Genomic DNA, 23,716 nt, shown 5'->3' on the forward strand with positions numbered 1-23,716 from the left:
GGAACCTAAAAAATAAAAATGCAAGGCAGCTCCAAACAGACCAATCCACATAACAGGAGTTTTTGTATGTATAGTAAAACTTTTTTTCTTAGTCTATTGAGTGACAAAGAAATTCTGATACTGTGGGGTTATACTACTGCCTACAGGTGGCCTAGACACTGGCAAGCAAAAAAAAAAATGTAGGCCAGCCACCCCTCCTTTACCCAGCATGCCTCAGATTATAGCAAGCAGTACCAAGAGCATGAATGTAAACACAGAGGGGTGGGATCTGTGTCCCTCAACTGGCTCCAAGAAAGGAATTTGTCAGATGAGTTAGGGTTATTTTCTTTCTCATCCATTAGGAGATACAAAATTATGATACTGTTGGGACATCCAAATGCAGTCCAATTGAGGGATGAGCAACAACCACCAATAGGCCAAAAGAAGGCAGCCTAAAAGCCGCCTGAAGGACCAACACCCAAAGCTGCCACCTGATGGAATTACTTGAAATAGTGGATTGAATGACGCTGGGAAGCTAGGGGGATTCTACTTGGTACCTTTGATTGATATTGTAACAGTATTCTACTACTGTTATGCTGATGGGGCATCTGGGTGATGTGTAGGTGGCTTCCATACCTCATGGAAAACCTCATGGAAAACCTCATGGAAAACCTCATGGAAAACCTTGGGAAATTGGTATATAGGTTGAACCAAAGATTTGGAGCTCCAAACTGAAATGTTAAAATCCAAATGGAAGACTTGATTCCAAAACATGTAGTGAACTCAACAGCCAACACCTGGACCTCAACCCCATCTTGATCCTTTGGCCACACTTGGTTTATTGATGATAAAAAAAAAAACACTTTGAAATACTTACTTCTCCTGATGATGCTATTGATCCAATATCCTTGCAGGTCTGGTCATTTGACTGAACGCCAACACTTAGTCTTGTGGATTTAGCCAAGAAGAGTATCACATTTCAGGCAGTGTCACCTGTCGCTTAACCACTTTGTGATCACATGGCCAAATGCTTGTATTTGGATTTGTATTTGTGATATCACCGCCTAAAGCATCAGTTTATTCCAGGATAAGTGTTTCAGGGTCTCTGCTCATGTATCTATAAAGTATACCTGAGAACTGTAATTTCTGTTGGTGCTAGTTAGATCTTTGGTCTGATATTCGTTAATAAGAAGCAATAAAATCTTGACCACTAATAAGCTGTACTGCCATAACAACCAACAAAGGCAATGCAACAGAGATCATACAATGCATACATGATATTTAATAGACAAAAATAATTCTTAAAGGAAAACCATTAGGAAGTATACAGATTGACTTCTTAAAATACTAATCCCCTGTTATGCTTATCCAGTGGCAAAAGTTATTTAAGTCACTGACCTAGAACAAGTATGTGGATCAGGAGCATTGACTTTTGTGTTCTGTTTGTTCCAGGTCAGTAAAATATTGATGTAAAGGTTTCCATTGTTTTTATTTTGGGTAGAGTAATGAGGGGTTGGAACCCATGTCAGGCTTTCACTGTTGTCTGTATCCTCTTTAGCTGTATGTCTGATCATCTTACTCTAGCCTTTGCTATTCTCACTAGTTTTGGAATGAGATTTGATGTTACTCACTGTTCTTCTAGCTGGAGAGGAAGATGTAGCTGAGGACCTGAAATGCAAGGATCTCCCTGCTTAAGAATAATTTATTCTGTAGATCTGTGCTTTCCATGCCTCTGCCACTTCTTGAATATTCCCTTAACAGTCATCAGATGACCATTTTTTAGAGGGTCATCTTTGACTTGAGGAAGCCACTCTTCAAAGAGGGACATCTCCAGAGAGAAACACCATGTAGAACAAGGCATTGTAAGTCAACAATGGGAAAAAAGATCAGTAGTAAGGAGCCTACAGACAATGCTGGTGTCTAGTTCTTTCCTTTTTCTCCCCTGCTTGCCTTTCATGTGCACATCTTTCACAGGATTGGCCCTCTTTAATTAAAGCAGCTATCATGTTTACTTTGTGGAACCTTACAGAAACTCTGTGTCATCTGTGAGAACTAAGATGTGAGATGAGGGAGGACTTTTTTGGGAACTGTTTTCCACACTCAGAGCAGGAATATGGCAGGTCACCTGTATGGATCCTCTGATGCTGGACAAGGTTTGACTTCTGTGCGAAGCCCTTCCCACACTCAGAACAGGAGTATGGACGTTCACCCGTGTGAATCTTCTGGTGTCTAGTGAGAAGCTTCCTCCAGGAGAAACATCGCCCACATTCTGAACACGAATAGGGCTTTTCCCCTGTGTGGGTCTTTTCGTGGGACACAAGAGTTTCCCGCAGGGAGAAACATTTCCCACACTCAGAACACACGTACGGCTTCTCCCCCGTGTGAACTCTCTCATGTCTTATAAGAGTTGATTTCTGGCTAAAACATTTGCTGCATTCAGAGCAGGAATATGGCTTCTCTCCTGTGTGAATTCTCTGGTGCCTGACAAGAAGTTTTCTACAGGAAAATCCTCTGCCACATTCAGAGCATGCATATGGCTTCTCCCCCATGTGTGATCTCTGATGCAAAATAAGAGACTCTCTTCGGGTAAAAAATTTACCACAGACTGTACATAAAAACTGTTTCTCCATTGTGCAACTTCTCTGGAGGGAGATAAGTTCTGCTTGTCCAGTAAAATATTCACCACACTCAGGAGACTGGAAGAGTTTTGCCCTTTTGTGGGCTGTCTGATGATTTGAAAAAATGGAGTCAACAGAAAAACAGCCGACACGGGTAGAGGGGTCAGATGATGGATCTGTACCATGATGTGCTGGAAGGAAACTTGGGGTAATAGGAATTTCTTCAGAAGAATCATACGTGTCATCATCATCGTCTTCCAATCCACCATCTGGAGAGATAATAGGATGTATCTCCATATTGTATCTTCTGTACTTTCCATCTGGAAGAAACAAGTTACAAAGTCTGGTTGAAAAAAGAAAGTCCATCCAGTTCAACCAATAGAAGGGAAAAAAAATATAGACACACACAGTATATATACACACACACACACATTCCTATACCCACAGGTAAACCAGAAGAAGGTAAAAACCTGATTCAAGCATGATCCAATTTGTTCCGGCAGGGAAAAAAATTCCCTCCTGACCACCTGTCAATTTTTTACAGTTATATAAAAAAAAAAGCGCTGTATTTTTTCATCATAGAAGTTCAGAGATAACAGGCCAACGCATTTCAGAGGCTCCTTAATTGGGAATTCAAGTGCTTGTATAAAATAGGTGGTGGATTAATTCTTATTAAAACAGCTTTTAAGGCAAATATTTATGGAAAGGAATGAAGCAACTTACCCCCAAGTAGACTTACTATTTCTTCATACCTGGCTACTTGAAGCCTTGATAAAGGCTTGTAGCCCTCGAAGCACGGTGGCTTGTTACCTTCTATAATAAAATAAGTACTCTTGGACTTTTAAGTCTTTAGTGTGGTGCTCCCGTTTTCCTTAAACCTTCCTCTATTCGCTTGAGGTGGTTTGAGGCCCTTTCATGTCAGAGAGGTGCCTAACCAGAATCACTGCACAACAGACTTGCTTTCAACACTGATTAAGAGGACTAACTTCCCATCTGGTGCCTCCAATCCACATCTTTGCAAGGTTTTAGTGTTTATTTCTGCACTGGAGAGCTTCATCCTAATTTCTTGATTTGTGAAAGCTCTTTCTAGAAAGTTTTCCTCACTTTGAATACATTTCTTCTAACTTCCTGTTATGTTACCAGAACAGGAAGTAAAGAGTGGGGGATCTGTTCAAAACTAAACAAAGTTTAAAGAGGAATAACTGCTTTATCTCATTCACTTGTGTGTGTAAACATCTTTTTAAGCTATTGAGCTCCATAAACAAGCTTTTCATTCTCTTTTATAATCCTTGCATAATAAATAATGGAAATATGTACAATATATACATTCCCTATAAGATGGAAAGGAAGCAGTTGTGTTAGTTGTGGATGGAATGGTAAAGGATTAAAGCAAACTTTCTCCCTGTGGATGCATCGAGCATCCTTGAACCCCCCCCCCCCCCTTTTATCTAAAATAGTAATTTTCATCCTTTGTGTACCTTTTTTGGCTGCCCAGCCAATGCCTCCGTTTCAAGTCGCAGTTCTGTCAATTGTTGCAGTGACTCAACATGGAGTATCTGGGTCTCTTTTGAGGTTTTAGTGTTTATTCCTCACCTGTGCTGATCTCTGGAGGAATTTCCTCCTCTTTACATGGATCATCACCCATCACAGATGTCTCTTCTTCTTCCTTTTTCACTTTAATTAGATCTTCATGCTGAAGAACATAAATTGGAAATGATATACACTAAATTATTTTTAAAGAATGGCCTAAAATGAGCCCAAGTTCAGTAAGCATGCGGATGAAGGAAGTGGCACTTTCACTATTTGATAAAAACTCATACAAGTTCTAGACACTTCAGTTCCTAGCCTGGAGTTTGAAGAACTTGTCATGAAACTTCCATCCGGTAGAACCTGAAATGGCACTCGGGAAAATGTATTTCCTCAGTGGTTAAGGTATCTGTAATTATTTGCTCGAACACAAGAGTATATGATTACGCCGCTCACATCTTTTGAGAAGAATGTTAAGCAGGATTACCCCAAATCAGTCTTCATTCCTTCATTCCAGAATTGGAAGAAGAATCTATATTACTAAAAGTTTGTGGACATCAATGCACTATGAGCCTGTTAGACATCTAACAATGAGCTTGTTAGACATCTCCTTCCAAATCCATGGGAATTAATATGGAGTCGCCCCTCCTACCTCAGGCGAGCTTTATTAGTACTCTTCAACTAAAACAAAGTAGCCCGCACCCTCAAAAATCAGGAGTGTATATATATATATATATATATATATATATATATATATACACACACATACACATACACAATGTATATTCCTTGCCAATATGACATTCAATTTAAAAGCATAAAAGCAAACCTTTTTTTTTTGGATAGGATGGAAAGGGATTAGAACACCTGTCAGGTTTTTGCTGTCTGTGCCCCTAATTATCCTGTTTAGCATTATCATCACCATGTGCTGTTTAACATTATCACTGAAAGTAAAAAAGTACATTTTGGGTGGTCCCCAGAACAGTGATAGAAGGGAAATTGTCTAATGGGGACACTAGGTTCTGGTGACAGCCAGGGAATCCCTCATTTTTGGAGCGATTTCCTTTCACTTGTTCAAACCATTGAAGCATGGGAGGAGAGGAAGTGGTGGTCATTGACTACTACTTTGATGCTGGGTTCACACTGAAGCATGCAGCGGCTCACAGCAGGGGTCTGGCGTGTCCCTATTTACCGTTTCAGGTCTGTTTTCAGCTGATTTTTTGGCTGGATCCAGACCTGAAATGGACCACAAGATGCACAGGACTCCTGTGCAATTCAAACCGGAGCGGCTCCGGAGATGTGTGAACTGGCTCCATTGAGAGCTGGTCACAATCTCCTGACATGCAAATTCGCAATAGTGTGAACCCAGCCTCAGTAGCTTTAAGATATCTGGCCATTTTGTTTTTAATATAAAATAATTAAAAAGAGCAAGAAGGTGTGCAAGTAATATAGGGGAAACAGGCTATGACTTGTGGATATATTCCTGGAGCTAGGCTTTCGTTTTTTTAGATTCCTCCAAAAATATGCCATTACTATGATCTGGATTTTCTCTTTTTCTTTTCTGCTTTATGCTCACTTCTCCAATATAAATTTGTGCAACAATACTAGAAGTTGTAACACAGTTTTTCATGCAGTATCAACTTCATCTACCTGATATTGGTCTGAGATCCTGTGATCTTTCTGTGTGGAGTCCTGGGAATACAGAGGACGGAGAAATCTCTCTGTGGTATTTCTGTTACTGGATGCATCTGAAGGAAACAATTACATAATCACATTATTATAGGGCTGTGGAAATTAAAGATTAATTCCTTGATTAATCAATTCATTTTTTTGATCAATCAAAATTATTTTGATCGGTACTCACCGCTGCCGACTTCCGGGTCTTAAGGGAGTTCTGTCGGAGATCCAGTGGCATCACAGACATCAACGTCACTGGATTCCTCCCCCCTTCCCCAAGTGCTTCCATCTGCTAACAAAGGGAAGTGGGGCGGAGTGCGGTAACATCGAAGTTCTGATTGAACGTAACGCATACGGGGGAGGAGCTACGCATGATGTCACCCGCTGCTGCTCTACGGAACTAACGCGATTGTCGGCTTTACATGCTGTGTTTTTATCATCTTTATGTGAGTAGTTTGTGTTTGAACACAAAAATTAAATCTTATACTTAAGCGGTGAGCACTTAGATCTTTTCTTTCTACCCATGACCTGGCGTCCTTGCTGAGATCAAAGGAGACGTGAGAGAAGTTTATGGTCTGTGTTAACCCTTTTGATACCCGCTTGCATGACCACCTGTTTGCACAGGGGTCCATGCCATAAGGTGAGAGTGATTAGTTAGACCGAAGGTGGAGGGATTGTCACGCTACTGTGGAAAAAAAAAATTACTTATGTCAGTGCTACAGTTTGAATTTAAAACGTATTTGTGTGAACTGTGAAGTTAAGTCATGGATTGTGGAAACTAACTTGTGTCAGTGATTGTATATAGTGTATACCACATTTACCACTGACTAATGCAGAGTTGCAATGCAAGGAGATCAGCTAAAAGTAGTTGGATCTGTATGTGCGTTGTAATTAATCAAAATTAGTTGATTAATCTTTTTTTTTTTTATCGATTAATTGAACATGAAAATTTGAATCAGTAACAGCCCTACATTATTATATTAAAGTGACTCTTAAGCCTCATACACACGGTCGGACTTTGTACAAAAGTCCACGGAAAAGTTTGTACAAAGGGCGTGGTCCACAAGTTTGTATTGCATACACACGGTTGGACTTTTTGACAACAAACACGAACGTAATGACGTCACAACGTACTGACGCCGCTTCAAAATAGGACGTTCAATGACTCCAGCGCCACCTTTGGTGAACTTCTGTATTGTAGTCTGATCTTTTGCATTGGTTCTGAGCATGCGTGTTTGTACCTTGTACAAAAAGTCTGATGCTTTTGCGTACACACGGTCGGACTTTGCTCCATCGGACTTTTGTTGCCAGAAAGTTTGTCCGTTCGCACAGCCAACAAAAGTCCGATGAAAACAGAAAAAGTTTGTCCGATGGAGCGTACACACAGTCGGATGTTGCTCCAAAACAGCTAATTTGCATGTTTGTTGTCAAAAAGTCAGACCGTGTGTACGGGCCTTTACAAAGCTTGTCTGGCTCATCCTGCCTCCAACACATTCCTATTGGTCAAGGAGAAATCACACCATTGTGAGGTCTGCTATGTAACTGCACTAAATGCAGGGGCGTGGCTTTACTGGAAATGTCATAAAAAGTACCTGTGTGACTTTCCATCTGTTACTATCTAGCAGGCTATCCTAAATAATAGATGTGACAGACCCAACCAGGACAGGGGCTTTTGCAAGAGACTAGGGTCTAGCCTTCTACCCACTGATTATGGCCCATGGAGGAGACCTTCAGATTTTGTCTGCTTCTGGTCAGAGCATGAAAAAGAGCTCACTTCAGCCTCTGAACCGATGGAGAGAGCAGATCATTCTCTAATAATGGAGTGAGTGAGTCTTGGATTTTTTTCCCTGAATAAAGACAATAAAGCTTCCCTTCTGGAGTGGATGGAAAGGTGTAATATTAATCTTGTGCAGGATAATGGTCAGAGGAAATATGGTGGCCCTCCTGCAGACTGGGTTGGAGAAGCTCCTCTACCTGGGACAGAAATATTTATCAACAATCTCCCTCAAGAAATCTATGAAGATAAATAAATTCCACTTTTCAGACTGCTGGGACATTGTATGAGTTTTGTCTTATGATTACTTTTGTAGTGGACAGATTACACAAGTAAAAACCAAACACCTGACAGACTTTGTGTGCCTGGGGGCTTGGTGCCGATTGTCTGGGGTGGACACTCCCAGACTAATCAAAGTTTGGGTGCCTAGTAGAGGTGCTGAAATAAATCGTTGCATCGATGCATTGTGATTCGGGTGTCCCCGATGCGGCATCGATGCATGAGGACCGGAAAATCGATTGCAGGTGAGCGGAGAGAGGCGGGCCGGGAGTCACATGATCGGGATGTATTGTTGTACTACTGTGAAATTCAGTATGAAGTGATATTTTTTTTTAAAGGCACATACGGCGGGGCCATTGTAACACAGTATTTATTAAAAGGAAGTAACAACAGTAAGTAGATTACAAATGTGTTTGTACTCTACTTACACCTCAACGCCATGCTGACAGGTCCCTGGGCTTCCTGTTGCACATTCCACTGTTAACGCCTAGTGTGCTGGTAGGTGGAAACAGGAATGCCAAGGAACTGTCAGCACCAGTGACTGGTGGCCCGTGCATTGTGGGGGGGGGGGGTTAGTGAAGTGATGGCTGCATTTAACAGGCACAGGTGGCTGAATTTATTGGGCATAGGTGACTGAGTTTTATGGGCACAGTGGTTACATTTAACAGGCACAGGTGGCTGCGTTTGACAGACACAGGTGGCAGCGTTTGACAGACACAGGTGGCAGCGTTTGACAGACACAGGTGGCTGCGTTTGACGGGCACAGGTGGCTGCGTTTGACGGGCACAGGTGGCTGCGTTTGAAGGGCACAGGTGGCTGCGTTTGACGGGCACAGGTGGCTGCGTTTGACGGGCACAGGTGGCTGCGTTTGACGGGCGAGGTTCAGTATTTTTCAGTTTGTTTGTGCCCCCCAAAAAATTTTGAGCACCAGCTGCCATTGGTCAGCACAGAGACAGTACAGGGGACTTCACAGGGCTGTTTGCCAGTTGTGGATTGTTATCCCTCCTGACCTCTCAGCAGCAGTGTGTGTGTGTGAATGTCTGTACCCTTTAGTGCACCGAATTAGTGCACTTTTTAAAGGAGTGAGGTTATTTTTAATGCAAAGCAGAGTTAAAGTAAATTTTTTGTTTATTTAAAAAGTCCGCCGCTACAAAAAAAAGTGTATCTTCTGACTTTTAATAAAAAGACACTCACCTGTCTCACAATCCAGCGATGTGGCCACCCAAACCCTCCATTCTCTCCCTCACCTGTCCATGGCGCTGGCAATACTACTGTGGGCATCCGGCTGTGACAGCTTGCAGCTTCAAAACGGGTGCGCATGTCTCATTGCGCTGTCCTGCATAGCCTTGCAATCTTTTGGGTACTATGATGTGTCCCAGAAGATTGCAGGGTGGAAGGGCTGCCTAGGTGGCTCAAGCGGAAGTGGGAGCTCGTCGGTAATCGTGATGCATCGCAGAATCAAATTTAATTGAATCATTGACCAGATAATCGTAATCATATCGAATTATGAGACCAGTGAAGATGCGCACCCCCTACTGGCTAGTTGTTGATTAGCTTACTGCTAATTAAATCACTGTTAGCTGTTAATTAGCTTACTGTTTATGTTTGCTGTTCGTTAGAGGTCCTGATGATATTACTGTTTACAGTTTGCATTGATTAGAATAATGTGATCAAGCTCTTACCCGATTTTGTGTGGTATACAGTATATTTTGTGTGAATTTACAATAAAGGGTCAGTTCCAGTTTTCACCTAAGCTAGTGTCGTCTAGTTCTTAGGTGCCATGCTCAGCTATAATACCTGGTTCCAGAGGGGAGGAAGCTGTATCTTGAAGAAGGAAGCACCCAGGCGGAGTGCAAGGCGGTCCATCACAATACAAAATATTAAATCCTTCCCAGCCATCTAAGTAGAAGAGTTACCTAGGAGGCAACTGTTTACTGCCATGGCACTTACAGCCTGTGCTATACACATTTAACAATGTAGCACTCATCTTAGATTAGTCTTCTATATTCAGAACTAAAAGGGACAGCAAGGCCATAGATGACACCAGGAGATCAGACCTGGTAATGCCTGGATATTTGCAACCATAACATAACATGAATCCACACTTACTGCTGTCAAAAGAATATCAAAGTGGTTATTTTGAGAGGAGGGAGACACCTTGGATATGGTCCTTGTGACTAAAATGGCAGGCAGTTTTAAGATTACATAAACCCTATAAAAAAAAAAGCATTAAAACCTAGCCATGAATAACTGGTGCATCTTATGCAACATCTGATAAGAAGAATGTCAGGTCACCTTGAGGCGAGGTGACATATGCACACCGTAGGGATCAGGAGTGCACCGCAAGGTTGTGGACCCTACGGCTGACTGCTGCAGGCGGGAGACAGATCCCACTGGGGTTAGGGCGTAAGATTCCCTGGGGCGCGGAGTCTAAGAGCCAGCAGGTGTTCACCAGTGCCTCTAGTGGTGAGGATGGACTTGGCTGCAACTGGCTCCAGGTCACGACCCCCAGGGTCCCCCAGCTCACACCCACAGTAGGCAACAGGAGGATAGGGAAAGTGAGGGACAAAGCCAAGGTCGGGGCCACAAGCAGACAGGAATAGTCAGGGACACGCCAAAAGGTCAGGATCACAGGCAAACAGGGATAGTCAAGGACACACCAAAGTCGGTAACGGAACAACAGAAAAGCACACAGCAGGTAACAGGAAGCTAACACACAAAGGTTGATCAGCAGGGTTGGCCTGCAGTGCACAGGTTAATATAGAGCTCCCTGATAGGAGCTAGGGTGGAGCCATGCCAGAGGATGGATTACAAAAGCAGACAGGTGAGGGTCGGCTGGTCTCTAGCTGAACACATGGAAACAGGTAAGCAGACAAACTATTGCATAACCATGACAAAGAACTACTGTATACTGCATATTGTCTGAAAACTACCATTCATGTAAGATTGCCTGTGGAGTCAGAAGTCTTCAGACATTTCTACAGGAGCTTCAATTCAAGATGTGTTAACCAACACATCTCAACGAACATACTACTATCATTATCTTTTTCAATGTTTACTACATGAAAATATGTTACTCTTTTCTGGCTTTAGTGTTTATTACTCACCTGTGCCGATCTCTGGAGGGATTTCCTCCAACTTACAGGGACCATCATCCATCACATATGGATGTTCTTCATTATCTTCATCTTTAAGAACAGTCGGGCCTTCATCCTGGATAAGACACCACACAACATTTTTTTAACAAGATTAAACACAGGCATATCATGATTAAGACCCTCAGAGCCCTCTACCTGATCCTCCTGAGGGATCTCCTGATGTTCCTGTGTGGAGTCCCGGGAATACAGAGGACGGGGACATCTCTCTGGGGGATTTCTGTTACTGGATCCATCTGAAGGAAACACACACACTGACTGAATACATTGTGTATATTTCTTTATATTAGAGGATGTGTATATCTAGGTGGATCCTCAATACTCTTTTCTCCTTTACAAGAAATGAAAGTCTCCTCTTACCCGGTGATGTGAGGGGTGGCCAGTTCTCCATCATGATGTCCTTCTACAGATCTTTGTGTCCTTCTATATATTCCCACTTCTCTGTATATTTGAACCTATACATAGAATAGATGCCGCTTTGTGCAGCATTCATTGAAAAAAACAATAATATTTTAAATTAAATAAATTTAAGGTGTAACTAATTAAAAATGTATTTCTTAAAATACAAAGTGCAATGGGGGGCGTGGCCTGACCTCTGTCGAAGATGGCAGCTTAATCTGAGAGCTCCCGCTGAGGAGGACATAATTCGGCATCTAACGGAGGCCTTTACCCTTCTAATCTACCTGAAATCATGGGAACCTCTTCCCGCAGTTCATCGGCATCCCGATCGCGTTCCCCGAGAGACGAGGCTGACAGGAACCAGCAGAATATACCCGAGATGTTCCGCTCCTATACCTCCAACATGGCCGCCTCACGAGGCCAGCCTGCACAGGCCGCACGACGCGCCAGTCCCTCACAGAGGATTACCCCGAGGACGGATGAGGTAATTCTCACCCCTCACCACCAACCGAGCCTCCACGACCTGAGATCCGTAGCGGCGGATATTAAAGAATCCCTTACGGCAGCCCTGACGGGAGCGATAGCGGACCTAAGGATTGACCTTCAAGCCATGGCGTCCCGCATCCAAGATGTGGAAAAAAACACGTCTGCACACTCTTCGGTTTTGAAGAAGGCATGTCAGCTTATAGACACCCATACCCTACAGCTTCGTGATCTTAACCGACACACAGAAGACTTAGACAATCGTGGCAGACGCCACAACATTCGTCTGAGAGGCCTTCCGGAATCGTCGGATTCAGATCACCTCAAAGCCGATGTTATAAGCCTGTTTAACAATATCCTAGACCGGCCTCCGGATACCCTGATCGGCATAGAGCGGATTCATAGAGCCCTACGTCCCAAAGGCAAAGATTCGGACCCTCCCCGAGACGTTGTGTGTTGTGTTGTCGACTATATACTGAAAGAAGAAATCTTGCAAACAGCGCGAAGGGCTACCGAACCGATCACATACAATGGCGCTCACATTACTCTATTTCAGGACTTGTCCCCCATTACTCTGCAGAGGCGCAGAGAACTCCGCCCTCTTCTGGATACGCTTCGTGCCAAAGGCATTCCCTACCGCTGGAGGTTCCCCTTTGCGCTGTCGGCTTCCTATGGGGGTAGATCCGCCTTACTGAGAGTACCGGAGGACTTACAACATTTTTGCGAATCGCTAGACATCCCATTCACGGAGGTACCGGATTGGTATGCCGAATTCCGCCCTCCCTCTACCAGGGGTACAACATCTGCTGAGCCCATGGATTACCAACGCTCTCGATACAGAAGACGCCGATCTCCATCGGACTCCGGATCCCAGCTTAACCGGCACGGAATGGATTCGGACGCCTTGCCTCAAAGAACACCCCATTCCAGAAGAGCCCGCCGAGACCGCTAGGCCCGGTCCTGCTTGCTGCATTTCTGCCTGACTTGTTGATCTTCCTTTATCTACTCTCTCCTCACTCCTTGCTTTTTCCTCCTTCACTTGCTCTGCCTCTCTGCTTTCCTATTTAACACTCTAGCTGAGCTCACTCATCCCTCTAATGTTTCGGCCTCCGTCTCACTCTCACTCCCCCTACCTCTCTATAGTTTCACCGCATCCGCACTCTCTTGCTGCAAACGACTCTTGACAGACTGATGCTGGGTTACCTGCACCGTTCGGTTCTGCGTGAAGCCTACTTCCCACCCGCATGTGTTATCCGATCGGCTCTCCCAGACGTTTGACTGAGCTCCGCCACGGTCACCGTTGTGTCACTATACGACACGAGGTCTGTAGCGCAATGCCTCCAGATAGCTCGGATTAGATGTCGGTGCTCCCGATCTGGACACATCTACGCTGCGATCAACATCGCAGCAAGTTTTACATCATCTGGTGGAGATGACTCTTTTCTTTTACTTTACCCGATACCGGTTTGTTTTGGCAGGTACGGAAGATATCGTCTCTCCGCCTTCAGCAGCACATGTTTTGATTTTATTCGTATAAACTTTCGCTTTAGCTTTATGTTGAGGATGATTAGGAGTGCTACAGTTATGTTTGCTCCCGTAGATGCATAGTAATATGTAGTTCTTTATCCAGATACCTGGGGATTACGCGAAGGGTGGGGGAGGGGTTGTCGTGTCCCCCCTCTCTCATTTTCATGTTTGTATTTTGACCCCTGTCATTCATTGATAGTTTGGGGTTGATCGATTTATTCGGGGTGCAGAGAATTTTCTTCCCACATATATAGCTTGGAGTGCAGTCCTGTTACTCACCTTTTTGGGTTTAGTGAAGATAACACAGGATCCTGTCTTCACTATGTAATAGAACTGCTACCCCAATTGCTGAGAATCCAGGGGACTACACATGCAGTTTCTAATAGTTAATATTGGCTTTCTGTTATCTTGTCAGCCGATGAAGTGATTAGGCATTAATTTTGGAGGAAAGAGCAGCTAATCCACATCACGGTAACTGTCTGACAGTTTGAGGTGTACATGGATTCTCCTGCTGTTTTCTACCAATTTGTCTTTCCCCCCCCTTTTTTTTTTTTTACTGTTTACTGTTTGTGCTCTAGTTTGACCAACAAGGTGTCTGATTGCCTTACTAACAATTTCACCTGACAAGGTAGTTGAAATCTCATTCCAACCCTACATCACGCTTATATATATGCTAGATTTTGAGGGCAGTCTGGGTATAGGCGTAGCCATCTGCAACCCGCTTTTTTAGTGGATGCCGTAGGCCTGGGCTATGTAGGGGTACCTCTGACACTATCATAGTCCAGATTACGGGTATACACCCCGGCTTATTACATTATTAGATTGAGCTACCTGCATACTAGTCTCTTAGTCACAAATACACCATTGGATAATTCATGCTTTAATTTTAATAGAGGGTAGGGGGTTGGTGTTGTATACATTAATCCTATAGGTAGATGTCTCGGCTGAGTCTCTCCTTTAGCCTCCCTAATTGCAGGATCCCAGGGTGACTGGGATCCCTCTTTTTTAATTCCTCCCTCAGCGGACTAACAGATGTCCTTCACGCTTTATTTTCTCTTCCTTGTCTTCGATAGTCTCAGGCTCTCCTCCCACACGGTGGTACTTTCCTTTATAAGTTTGTTGAACCTTACACCTTGTTTACCCACCGACCGTTCCCGGACACTAGTTCTAGGGGCCACCCCTGGGACTTGTAGTGGAAGTGCAAGCAGGACTTGCTCTTCTCCGGTTCACTTTTAGAGGTTCACTTTTAGAGGGACCCTCGTAATATTTTCGGTTCTCTCTTCCCTTTAAGTGTTCTCTCATTTACTAGACCTGTTTAATTTTCCTGTATTTCTAAATTTGCTTCAGGATATATATATACCCTTTTTTTTTTTTTCCCTTTCTGGCACATTCTATAATCTTTTTATACTTTATCTACATTTTTTCTATTACAAGTTTATCCTTCATTCCCTGTGGTGGGACTCCGGTTTCCTTTCCGACATAATCTTATTCAGTGACACATCATTCCCCTAGACCAAATTCTCATAGATTCGTTCTGGTTGATCCTTCATTCTGCATAGTGTGAGCTGGTCGTACTCCATTCCTTATTTTTTCACACCATCTAAAGCGCTTTAACTCCTAAAAACATGTCCCCCAAACCCAAATTGAACGCTCGAGACTCTCTCAAGATAGTTTCCCTAAACGCACGAGGTCTCAACATTCCCGAAAAGAGGTCCCAAGTTCTGCTCTTTGCTCACAAATGCAAAGCAGACTTAGTGCTATTACAAGAAACCCATTTTAAATCTAACTCCATTCCCAAATTATCCAACCATCGTTACCCTCTGGTATATCACGCCCCTAATCCTAACATGAAATCTAAAGGTGTTTCGGTCCTTGTAGCTAAACGGTGCCCTCTCCAAATTGATGACATCATGATGGATCCCGAGGCCAGGTTTATCTTTGTGAAAGGCAGTCTGGGTGACAAACGTATCACTTTAGCTAATATATATGCTCCAAACACCGGACAACCGGCTTTTTTTAAATCAACTTTGGCCAAACTATCCTCGTTCCAGGAGGGCATGCTCATCCTAGGGGGGGACTTCAATGTCCCTCTTGACCCGATTCAAGATTCCTCTACTGGCTCTTCCTCTCTCACTTACAAAGCGTTACGCACCATTAAGTCGCACTTACATGAGCTTTGCCTACATGACTCTTGGCGCACGATGTATCCCCAAGGGCGGGACTATTCCTTTTTTTCTATTCCTCACAATAGGTATTCCAGGTTAGATTACCTATTCATCACACAAAGAGATTTACCTTGCCTACGTTCTGCGTCCATAGAAACCATGTATATCTCTGATCACCACCCGGTCTCCATGACCATACAGATTGCCGATAACCCACACACTCCTCCGATCTGGCGATTAGATCCCTCCTTGTTGTCTGATTCTGCCATGGCATCCTCCTTTCAGGAAAAACTGACCGAGTACTTCTCAGAGAATCACTCCTCTACGATGGATCCCATGTCGATTTGGGAGGCCCATAAATGTACAATACGGGGAGAATTTATAGCTGCTTCGGCGAAAAGGAAAAGGGAAAGAATTAATGCTATTTCCCAGCTTTCCAATCGTATTAAATCCTTAGAAAAGGTCCATAAACTCTCATTAGCCCACAATGTACTCTCTGACTTACAGCAGGCGAGGCAGGAATTACTCCAAATTCTAAACTCCCAAATTAAAAGAAACTATATGCTTTCCCGTAAACTTTTCTACGAATACGGCAATAAATCGGGCAAACTTTTAGCTAGAGCACTAAAAAAACAACATGCCGCTAGAACCATTCATTCTATCACGGACCCAAAGGGTAATAAAGTAGTGACCAACCATAAGATCGCGGACCAATTTGTTCAGTACTACTCCAAACTCTATAACCTTCAAGACAACCTACCCCAGGCGGACAGGGCCCATAGAAAACTTTTAATTGACAAATTTCTCAACGAATATGCTCCAGCCCCAATTTCTCCTGAGCATGCTCTTTCTTTAAATGCTCCCCTCTCAGCTCAAGAATTTGACATGGCCCTTAAACATATGAAACCTGGGAAAAGCCCAGGCCCTGATGGCCTGACGACCTGTTACTATAAAACTTTTTTTGCTACCCTACAAAAGCACTTCCTAGCAGCTTTCAACTCATTGTCCCCTGAAAAACCACCCCCGCGAGACTCACTAAGAGCACATATTACTGTTATCCCGAAACCTAACAAGGATGATACACAAGTGACAAATTATAGACCTATTTCATTACTAAATGTTGACTTAAAGATCTATGCCAAGATCTTGGCGAACCGTCTTCTCCCCCTTCTTCCCCAGCTAGTGTCACTTGATCAGGTGGAGTTTGTACCGGGAAGAGAGGGGAGAGACAACACGATTAAAGCAATCTCGGTGCATCATTGGCTGACTTCCACAACGAAACAAGGATTTTTTCTCTCATTGGACGCGGAGAAGGCGTTCGACAGAGTGGCTTGGGACTATATGGAAGAAGTATTAAGGAAAATAGGTCTCCCAGACCGTCTGCTTTCTTTTATTATGGCGTTATACGCATCTCCTACGGCTCAGGTCAGGATCAATGGTCAGCTGTCGGACGCCTTCTCCGTGTCTAATGGGACTCGTCAGGGTTGCCCACTTTCCCCCCTTTTATTTATCCTTACCTTAGAACCCCTTCTCCGTAGATTACACTCCAATCCTGATGTTAAAGGGATACAGATCGGACCCAAGATTCAAAAAATTGCCGCATTCGCCGACGATATACTGCTTTTCCTTACAGAACCTCTTGTCTCCATTCCTAATCTCCTTCAGGACCTAGACAATTTCAAAACTCTATCCAACCTACAAATTCATTTCTCTAAATCGGAAGCTTTGAATATATCCCTAAATAGAGATACCATAGCGCTGTGCCAAAAAAACTTCCCTTTTCGCTGGAATACGTCTGCAATCACTTATTTAGGCATCAAACTACCGTCCAAATTGGGAAACCTATACTCCCTTAACTTTCATCAAATACTCCAGACCATCCAAAATGACCTAAAATCCTGGTCTACCGGCCTATTCTCTTGGTTTGGTAGGGCCTCCATTATTAAAATGAATGTCCTACCTCGCCTATTGTACCTTTTCCAAACAATCCCTATCAAACTTCCCCCAGCTTTTTTTAAATCTCTCCAGTCTATCTGTGCCAACTTTATTTGGGCTGGTAAGCGTGCCAGAATAAGCTTTGCTAGACTAACCCTTCCGAAATCTAAAGGAGGGATTGGTCTACCCGATTTCAAAAAATATTATTGGGCGAGCCTCCTAACTAGAATTGTAGATTGGAATGTGCACTCGCAATCCAAAGCTTGGGTAATAACGGAAAGCGCTTTCTCTCACTATCCGATTAAATCCCTGCCATGGCTGCTCCCGGAGCACGTCCCCCGACAGTGTTCACAACATCCCCTCATTGCTAGTACTTTGCACCCCTACCACGCAGCTTGTCATGCTCACCACATTTCCTCGTATCATAGCCCAATGACCCTAATCAATAATAACCCGGAATTCCCAGCAGGTCAATCAGACACATTTCTATCTGGCCTATGGCAATCTCCCGATATTAGAGCTATGTTTTTTTTCTCTAACTCCCAGTTTCGACCTATAAATGATCTCCCCTCACAACCCTCGGGTCGCCCCTTCCCGCGGTGGGTGTATTTCCAAATCAGACACTTCCTGACGGATAGGCGCTCTAAACTTGATTTTGCCAGGCAGCTTACCCCGTTTGAAACCTTGTGCAACCAGTCTGAACCCCAACGTCACATCATTTCTTGCATATATGCCATGTTTTTCACGGCTCACTCCCCAAAAGACAATCTAGCGGTTCATAGTTGGGAATCTGATTTATCCTTGCAACTATCGGATTCAGACTGGTTGAACATCTTTACATATATCCACAAAGGTTCCCTCAATGTTTCAGTTCAAGAAACCAATTTCAAAATTTTCTCCAAGTGGTATCTCACGCCTGTTAAACTTCACAAGCGATATCCTTCTACCTCCCCTTCCTGCTGGCGATGCGCAGACGGGGCTGGATCTTTTCTACATATTTGGTGGGACTGTTCTCGACTTCAGCCATTTTGGGCTGAGGTTCACCGCCTAATCTGTCGAATCACCACGCTCCCCGTTGATTTCTCCCCAGCTATGATGCTCCTACACCACTCCACCATTCCAATAAATTCATATCACCGCTCTTTGACACAACATTTGCTGAATGCCGTGAAAATGTGTATTCCCTCCCGATGGAAATCGTCCACACCCCCCTCAATTTCGGATTGGATTAAGAGAGTCTCCACTATGGCAGACATGGAAAACTTAATTTCGCAAGCCAAAGATACCCCATCCAAATACTGGGCTACTTGGGCGTGTTGGCTCCATTTTCGCTCATCAGATGAATGCGCCCAGCTGGTAACCGGAGTCCCTCCCACTCCCACTCCCAGGCCCTAATGTCCTTCATGCTTTCTCAATTCTATCTTCAATTATCCCCCCCCCCCCTTTTTTTTTTTTTTTTTTTTTTTTCCTTCTTTGTTGTTGGCGCACTCTTTATAGTATACTACACCCTTTTTATACAGCTTTCTGCTAAGCCCTCCAACTGAGCTGATCCCTAGAATTTATCTCCCGGATGTTTACGGGACTTGACGGCTAGAAGGTATACTCTTTCTTTGAACCTCTTTGACCCGGTACTTCCTGTTCAAGTCTAGCAATTCGAGCCGTACTCTGGGCCCTCTTGAATACTATACCTGATGCAGTTTGACAGTCATACTGGCACAGAAATAATACCTGCATGTTGTTTACACGTAATTTGTTTCTACTATGGTTGTTATTACACGATTATATTCTGTTATGAAGATCTATTGTACTGGATTCTTTGTTTGTATATGTTGAATCCTTCAATAAAAGCTTATTGTAAAAAAAAAAATACAAAGTGCAATAAACAAAGTGATCAGGTCTTTGTAAATATGGGACTTCAGGGTGAAAATGTAAGCAACGGGCTATTTTCATCTGGTATTCAGGCTGCGTGAACTTCTCTTGGCCTGCTCTTCCACGTCTAGGGGTTCCCAGGCTAGATACCCAACGACTTGAACACTGACACGGATAAAGTCCTTTAACAAAGGTTTTATTTTGCAGTGATAATATCCGATAACACAGTCTCTCAGAAGAACAGAGGGCACGGGTGAAGAACTCAGGCACCTTGAACTGCAGGTCTAGCAAAGTCTCTAATTCCACCCAGAGAGTAGCCACTCGCAGCTGGGTACTTCAAGGCTGAACAGATCTCTAGCGAGAGATCATGGCAGTCAGCATGTTGACTCAAAACTTGAAGCAATCCTATGAACGTGTACAAGTTGTAACTGAGGGTCAACAGGAACCTTTTCCTCAGTACCTGGAACGTTTCCCGTCTCCTCAATGGTACTGGAAAAGCCTGAATTTGTAAATGTCCTTCCCAACTCAGTAACCAGGCACTTCCCAGGATGCCACTTGTCGGCCCTCCTCAAAAGAGTCCTCCCCCGGTCACCTCCACGAGCTGTGATGCCTCTCCAAGCCGAGAGCACACCTGGACACCTTGAATCCTCCCTCAGTTACTGCGCCTCGGACCAGCCGGGCCCGAGACTCGGGAACAGACTGATCCCTACCCCAGACCAGACGGGTCTACCAGGGGCCTCCAACAGGAATGTGTTGTGGGATGTCGAACACCCCGTGACCAGGACCCCTCATGGGGCTACCCCGGTCCTGGAACCAGAACAGACCACACGGGTCCCACAAACTCCTCTACCTGAACATGTGACCTACACCTCTTAAGTACTCCTTCCCAGACTCCTCAGTGGGCCCCGGCACTCCCACTGATTGGTTCAGAGAAGGCTGATACCTAAACATCCAACCAGACCTGGTTCTGGCCTGTCATGTGCACCTCACCGTTCACATGACCAGGCAGAACTTCCAAACACAGCCTGGCCAGACTGATGTTAAGGCCAACCTATGTAATTAACCCTCGGAACCCCTACTGTTCTGAGGCAAAAAACTAAATTTACATGCGTATGACATTTTGCCCAAAATGTCATCCGCTACATACCCATTTGAAAACTGATAATCTTGAGGGATGTTGTGGTGTTCCAATGTTGAATCCCAGGAACACAGAGGATTGGGATATCATTGGGGAAGTCATACACAGACTTCTTGTAACCCTAATACTGGCTATACAGTACATGTAATGGAACGATTGGAAGAAATAACGATTGATTCAGAAATGGTTGCACCAAGTGATTGTTACAACCAATAGATAATTGAAAAAAATGTTGGTGCAGGCTGGCTGCCTTTGGTGCTGTCAGAAAATGTTATTGCTCATGAAGCCTTGACACAGGTCCCCTAGTGCGTTCTGTAGTGAATTCATAAACATCCACTGCTCAAGCACTAAAAAAAGGGGGAAGCACCTTCCCCCGTGAATGTGTTGGGTGTGTTTGATGCTCTTAACAAGCCATTCTCAACCATGGTTCCATGGATCCCTAGAGTTTCTCCAGAGGTTGCTAGGGGCTCCTTGAGCTATGTCTGATCGACCTCCTATCTGATGGTGCCTGCATAGTTCTGAGGCCAGCACTACTTTGCAGAGCTAGCGGTATGATCATTTTTTTTTAGCTGTGTCTAAGAGGGGCACTCTGACCAACACTGTATGTGTGGCATTCTTGCCATTGATCACCAGTGTAAGGGGCATTTTTCCCCACTGACCACCAATGAATTGGTTTTAGCAGTGGTTCCCCAAGACCTGAAAAGGGCACAAATACCAAACACAAAGCCGTGGGCCAAATCCGGCCCACCAGGCCTTGTCATGCGGATCCCGGATCTAAGAAATCCCTGCATGCACTCACAGCTGGGACAGATGTCCAGAGAGTGAAACGATCTTCATGAAAGGCCAGGCAGAGCCGCCTACACAGGGAGGTACTAGAGCTGGGCCAGGTAGTAGAAAGATGCGAGGAAGCTTTGGGGAGTTGGGATTGGGGATGTACATGCTGCACTCTGTACACAGCACACCCTTGAAATCTGCACGTATTGCAGCCCTAAACCATGCATTCTCTAGATAGTGTACCCCTGAACCCTGCAGTCTGTACGCAACTCATTCATGAACCATACACTCTGCACATAACACACTCCTGGACTCTGCACTCTCTACGTAACACACTCCTGAACCCTGCACTCTGTATGTAGCGCACCTCAGATCCAACCAGCCCTTTAAGAGCACCCATACTACTGATGTGGCCCGTGATGTAATTGAGTTTGATACCCCTGCTCTAGGGCAAAACGTTTATGAAAGACTGCTCTTAACCATTAAATGTTTCAAAAAGCCTTTCAAATTAGATGAATTTCTTTTATCACGGTATACACCTAATTATTAACCATCTAGCAAGTGCTTCCTTTGTTTTTATCAGAAAGGTGGCAGAACCAGAACAGGGTCCAATTATACTATAACTCAACCATGGATCTGCTTCTTTGAAAGTAAAAAAAAAATCACTTTAGGGTACATCCATCATAGTCAACTTTCATTTCTGGTGGTCAAGCACTAACACACACACACACACACACACACACACACACACACACCAGCTGTCTAGTCCAGGTGGAAAGTCAACCAAATAGATGTTCTAGCAAAGGGCTGCTTGAAGCATTAACATCTATGCATGTTTGTTTATCATTACATATATGACCAGGGTTAAGATGTGCAGTCACAACCGATCCTCAACAGAGACCACTGCTCTGCTGCACCTCTCCCAACCCATGGTGGGGTTTCCTTTTCGTCAGCAAAGTATAATAAGGTAAAAAGGGAGTTTGGCTCCCCTTGGAATGATTGCAACAGGTAAGCGGAGCTGGGAACACAGGTAAAGATCTCACTATGATAGTCTTTGGGGCAAAAAAGACACCAGTGGATGGTTGATCACTGGGGCATGTTTAATCAACTGTGCTTATATTTGTGGCATACATTAGAAAATGAGCAATGTCGCCCGTTGTCGTAGGTACAGTAAAGAGGGTAATTCATTTGAGAGACCTATACAAAAAAGGGACCAATGTTTCCCAAAGGGGGTCAAAGAACTCTATGTAATACTTCTGGAAGATTTGTCCCCAACATCATCCACCCCAAAGGATCACCCCATCCAATGTTCAGAAGACTTGCAGGAAGATGATGGATTTGTGGAAGTGACATGATCCCCCCATCCAGTCCACACCGAGTGCTGGGACTCCCTTCTTGAATTATAAGAAAACATTATTACCTCCTCCTTTCTGGGGACACACTCTCCAAGATAACACACCCTCCAGAAGGCTTCTCACACTGCTAGAGCTTTTTCCTGTCCCCATCTCTTGGCTCCATAAAAATGGCCAATGACCGTCTTGCAATGAGAGCTAAACATAAAAAGTTAATTAAATGTCTTTTCTGTCAACAGGACATTTTTATGAGGGATAAACATTTCAGCTCTGCTATAGTTAAAATACTTATAGCTATAGAATCAAAGTACAGCAGCTATAATAAATAGCACTACAACAAAATGGCTACTGTCCGAGGACATGTCTTCTTCCTGAACTGGAGACATGGCCTTTAAAATGGCAGACTGATGCCCTCTAGTGGTGGCTGGAAGAAGCACTTCTCTGTTCAGGTCTACTCTGGAGGATTGTCCATCGGTTAGAAATCACTGTAATGCTAATAACAATATAAATCATAATAACACAAGCTATAGGTGGACTGGTCATCATCAAAGCTGATGTTTTGTTTTTATTTTTTTGGGGGGGGATGTACACAGCACCAAACACATTAGTTATGCATAATGGTGTGTATCCCTATACCTGCAGGCGACTGCTTCGGATACTGCGGTCTTCTAACGAATGCTGTGAATATTCTGCCCCATCTATATGTATTTTTTATGTTCTGTATTGAGTTATACTTTTTCTGTAGTATGCCTACATCTAGTGGGGGTTTATGCCGACATCTAGAGGGGGTTTCTGGGCCACTGAAACATGTTTACTAATGTGATTTTGCCATCTTATTTTGGTATCCCCCCCCCCCCCACACGTTTCGTGCTAGCTATATCCTCACTATTTCTTCCATATCGTCACGTACCTGACTGTGGAGCCCCGGCTGACAAGGGTGGCCTCTTGCGCAATTCCCATCCAAGCACCCGTGGTAGTGGAGACAGGGACGGCTAGGGCAATGGAAGAGCACAGGTGCCAGCCAGGAAACTAGAGATGTGAACTGGAGCTTAGGGATACAGGAGT

General features: G+C 44.1%; 3 protein-coding genes across 4 annotated transcripts in view; 1 reads left to right on the forward strand and 2 right to left on the reverse strand.

Annotated features, from left to right (window-relative positions):
• The window catches only part of LOC143957201 (uncharacterized), a 101,862-nt gene that overhangs the window by 47,181 nt on the left and 30,965 nt on the right, over nt 1-23,716 (reverse strand). The gene's annotated exons all lie outside the window — the stretch shown is intronic.
• LOC143957110 (uncharacterized) overlaps nt 1-23,716 on the forward strand; it is a 497,982-nt gene that overhangs the window by 32,225 nt on the left and 442,041 nt on the right. The gene's annotated exons all lie outside the window — the stretch shown is intronic.
• Nucleotides 1,242-22,872, reverse strand: LOC143957130 (uncharacterized). 2 transcript variants are annotated; one of them, XM_077467283.1, is made up of 7 exons: nt 22,720-22,872; nt 11,370-11,464; nt 11,148-11,245; nt 10,962-11,067; nt 5,775-5,872; nt 4,191-4,290; nt 1,242-2,917 (listed from the first exon to the last, which is right to left on the reverse strand). In XM_077467283.1, exons 2-7 carry the CDS (start codon nt 11,401-11,403, stop codon nt 2,019-2,021), a joined length of 1,335 nt encoding a protein of 444 aa, XP_077323409.1. In that variant the 5' UTR covers nt 11,404-11,464; nt 22,720-22,872; the 3' UTR covers nt 1,242-2,018. The 2 variants fall into 2 exon arrangements, with proteins under 2 accessions (XP_077323409.1, XP_077323408.1); XM_077467282.1 differs by having other exon boundaries at nt 11,370-11,485; nt 22,720-22,871.

The sequence above is a fragment of the Lithobates pipiens genome, unplaced genomic scaffold (assembly GCF_037356315.1).
Source record: "Lithobates pipiens isolate NorthernLeopardFrog02 unplaced genomic scaffold, aLitPip1_a1.2 Scaffold_51, whole genome shotgun sequence".
Taxonomy (NCBI): Eukaryota; Metazoa; Chordata; class Amphibia; order Anura; family Ranidae; genus Lithobates; species Lithobates pipiens.

Bases quoted from the DNA above. Each gene is read 5' to 3' on its own strand.
- LOC143957130 (XM_077467283.1), bottom strand. From the start codon at position 11,403: ATGATGGAGAACTGGCCACCCCTCACATCACCGG. The intron at 11,068-11,147 runs GTAGAGGGCTCT...TGTCTTATCCAG, and splicing joins AGATCCCTCAGGAGGATCAG to GATGAAGGCCCGACTGTTCT. The intron at 2,918-4,190 runs GTGAGGAATAAA...TGTTTCTTCCAG, and splicing joins TCCTCCAGAGATCAGCACAG to ATGGAAAGTACAGAAGATAC.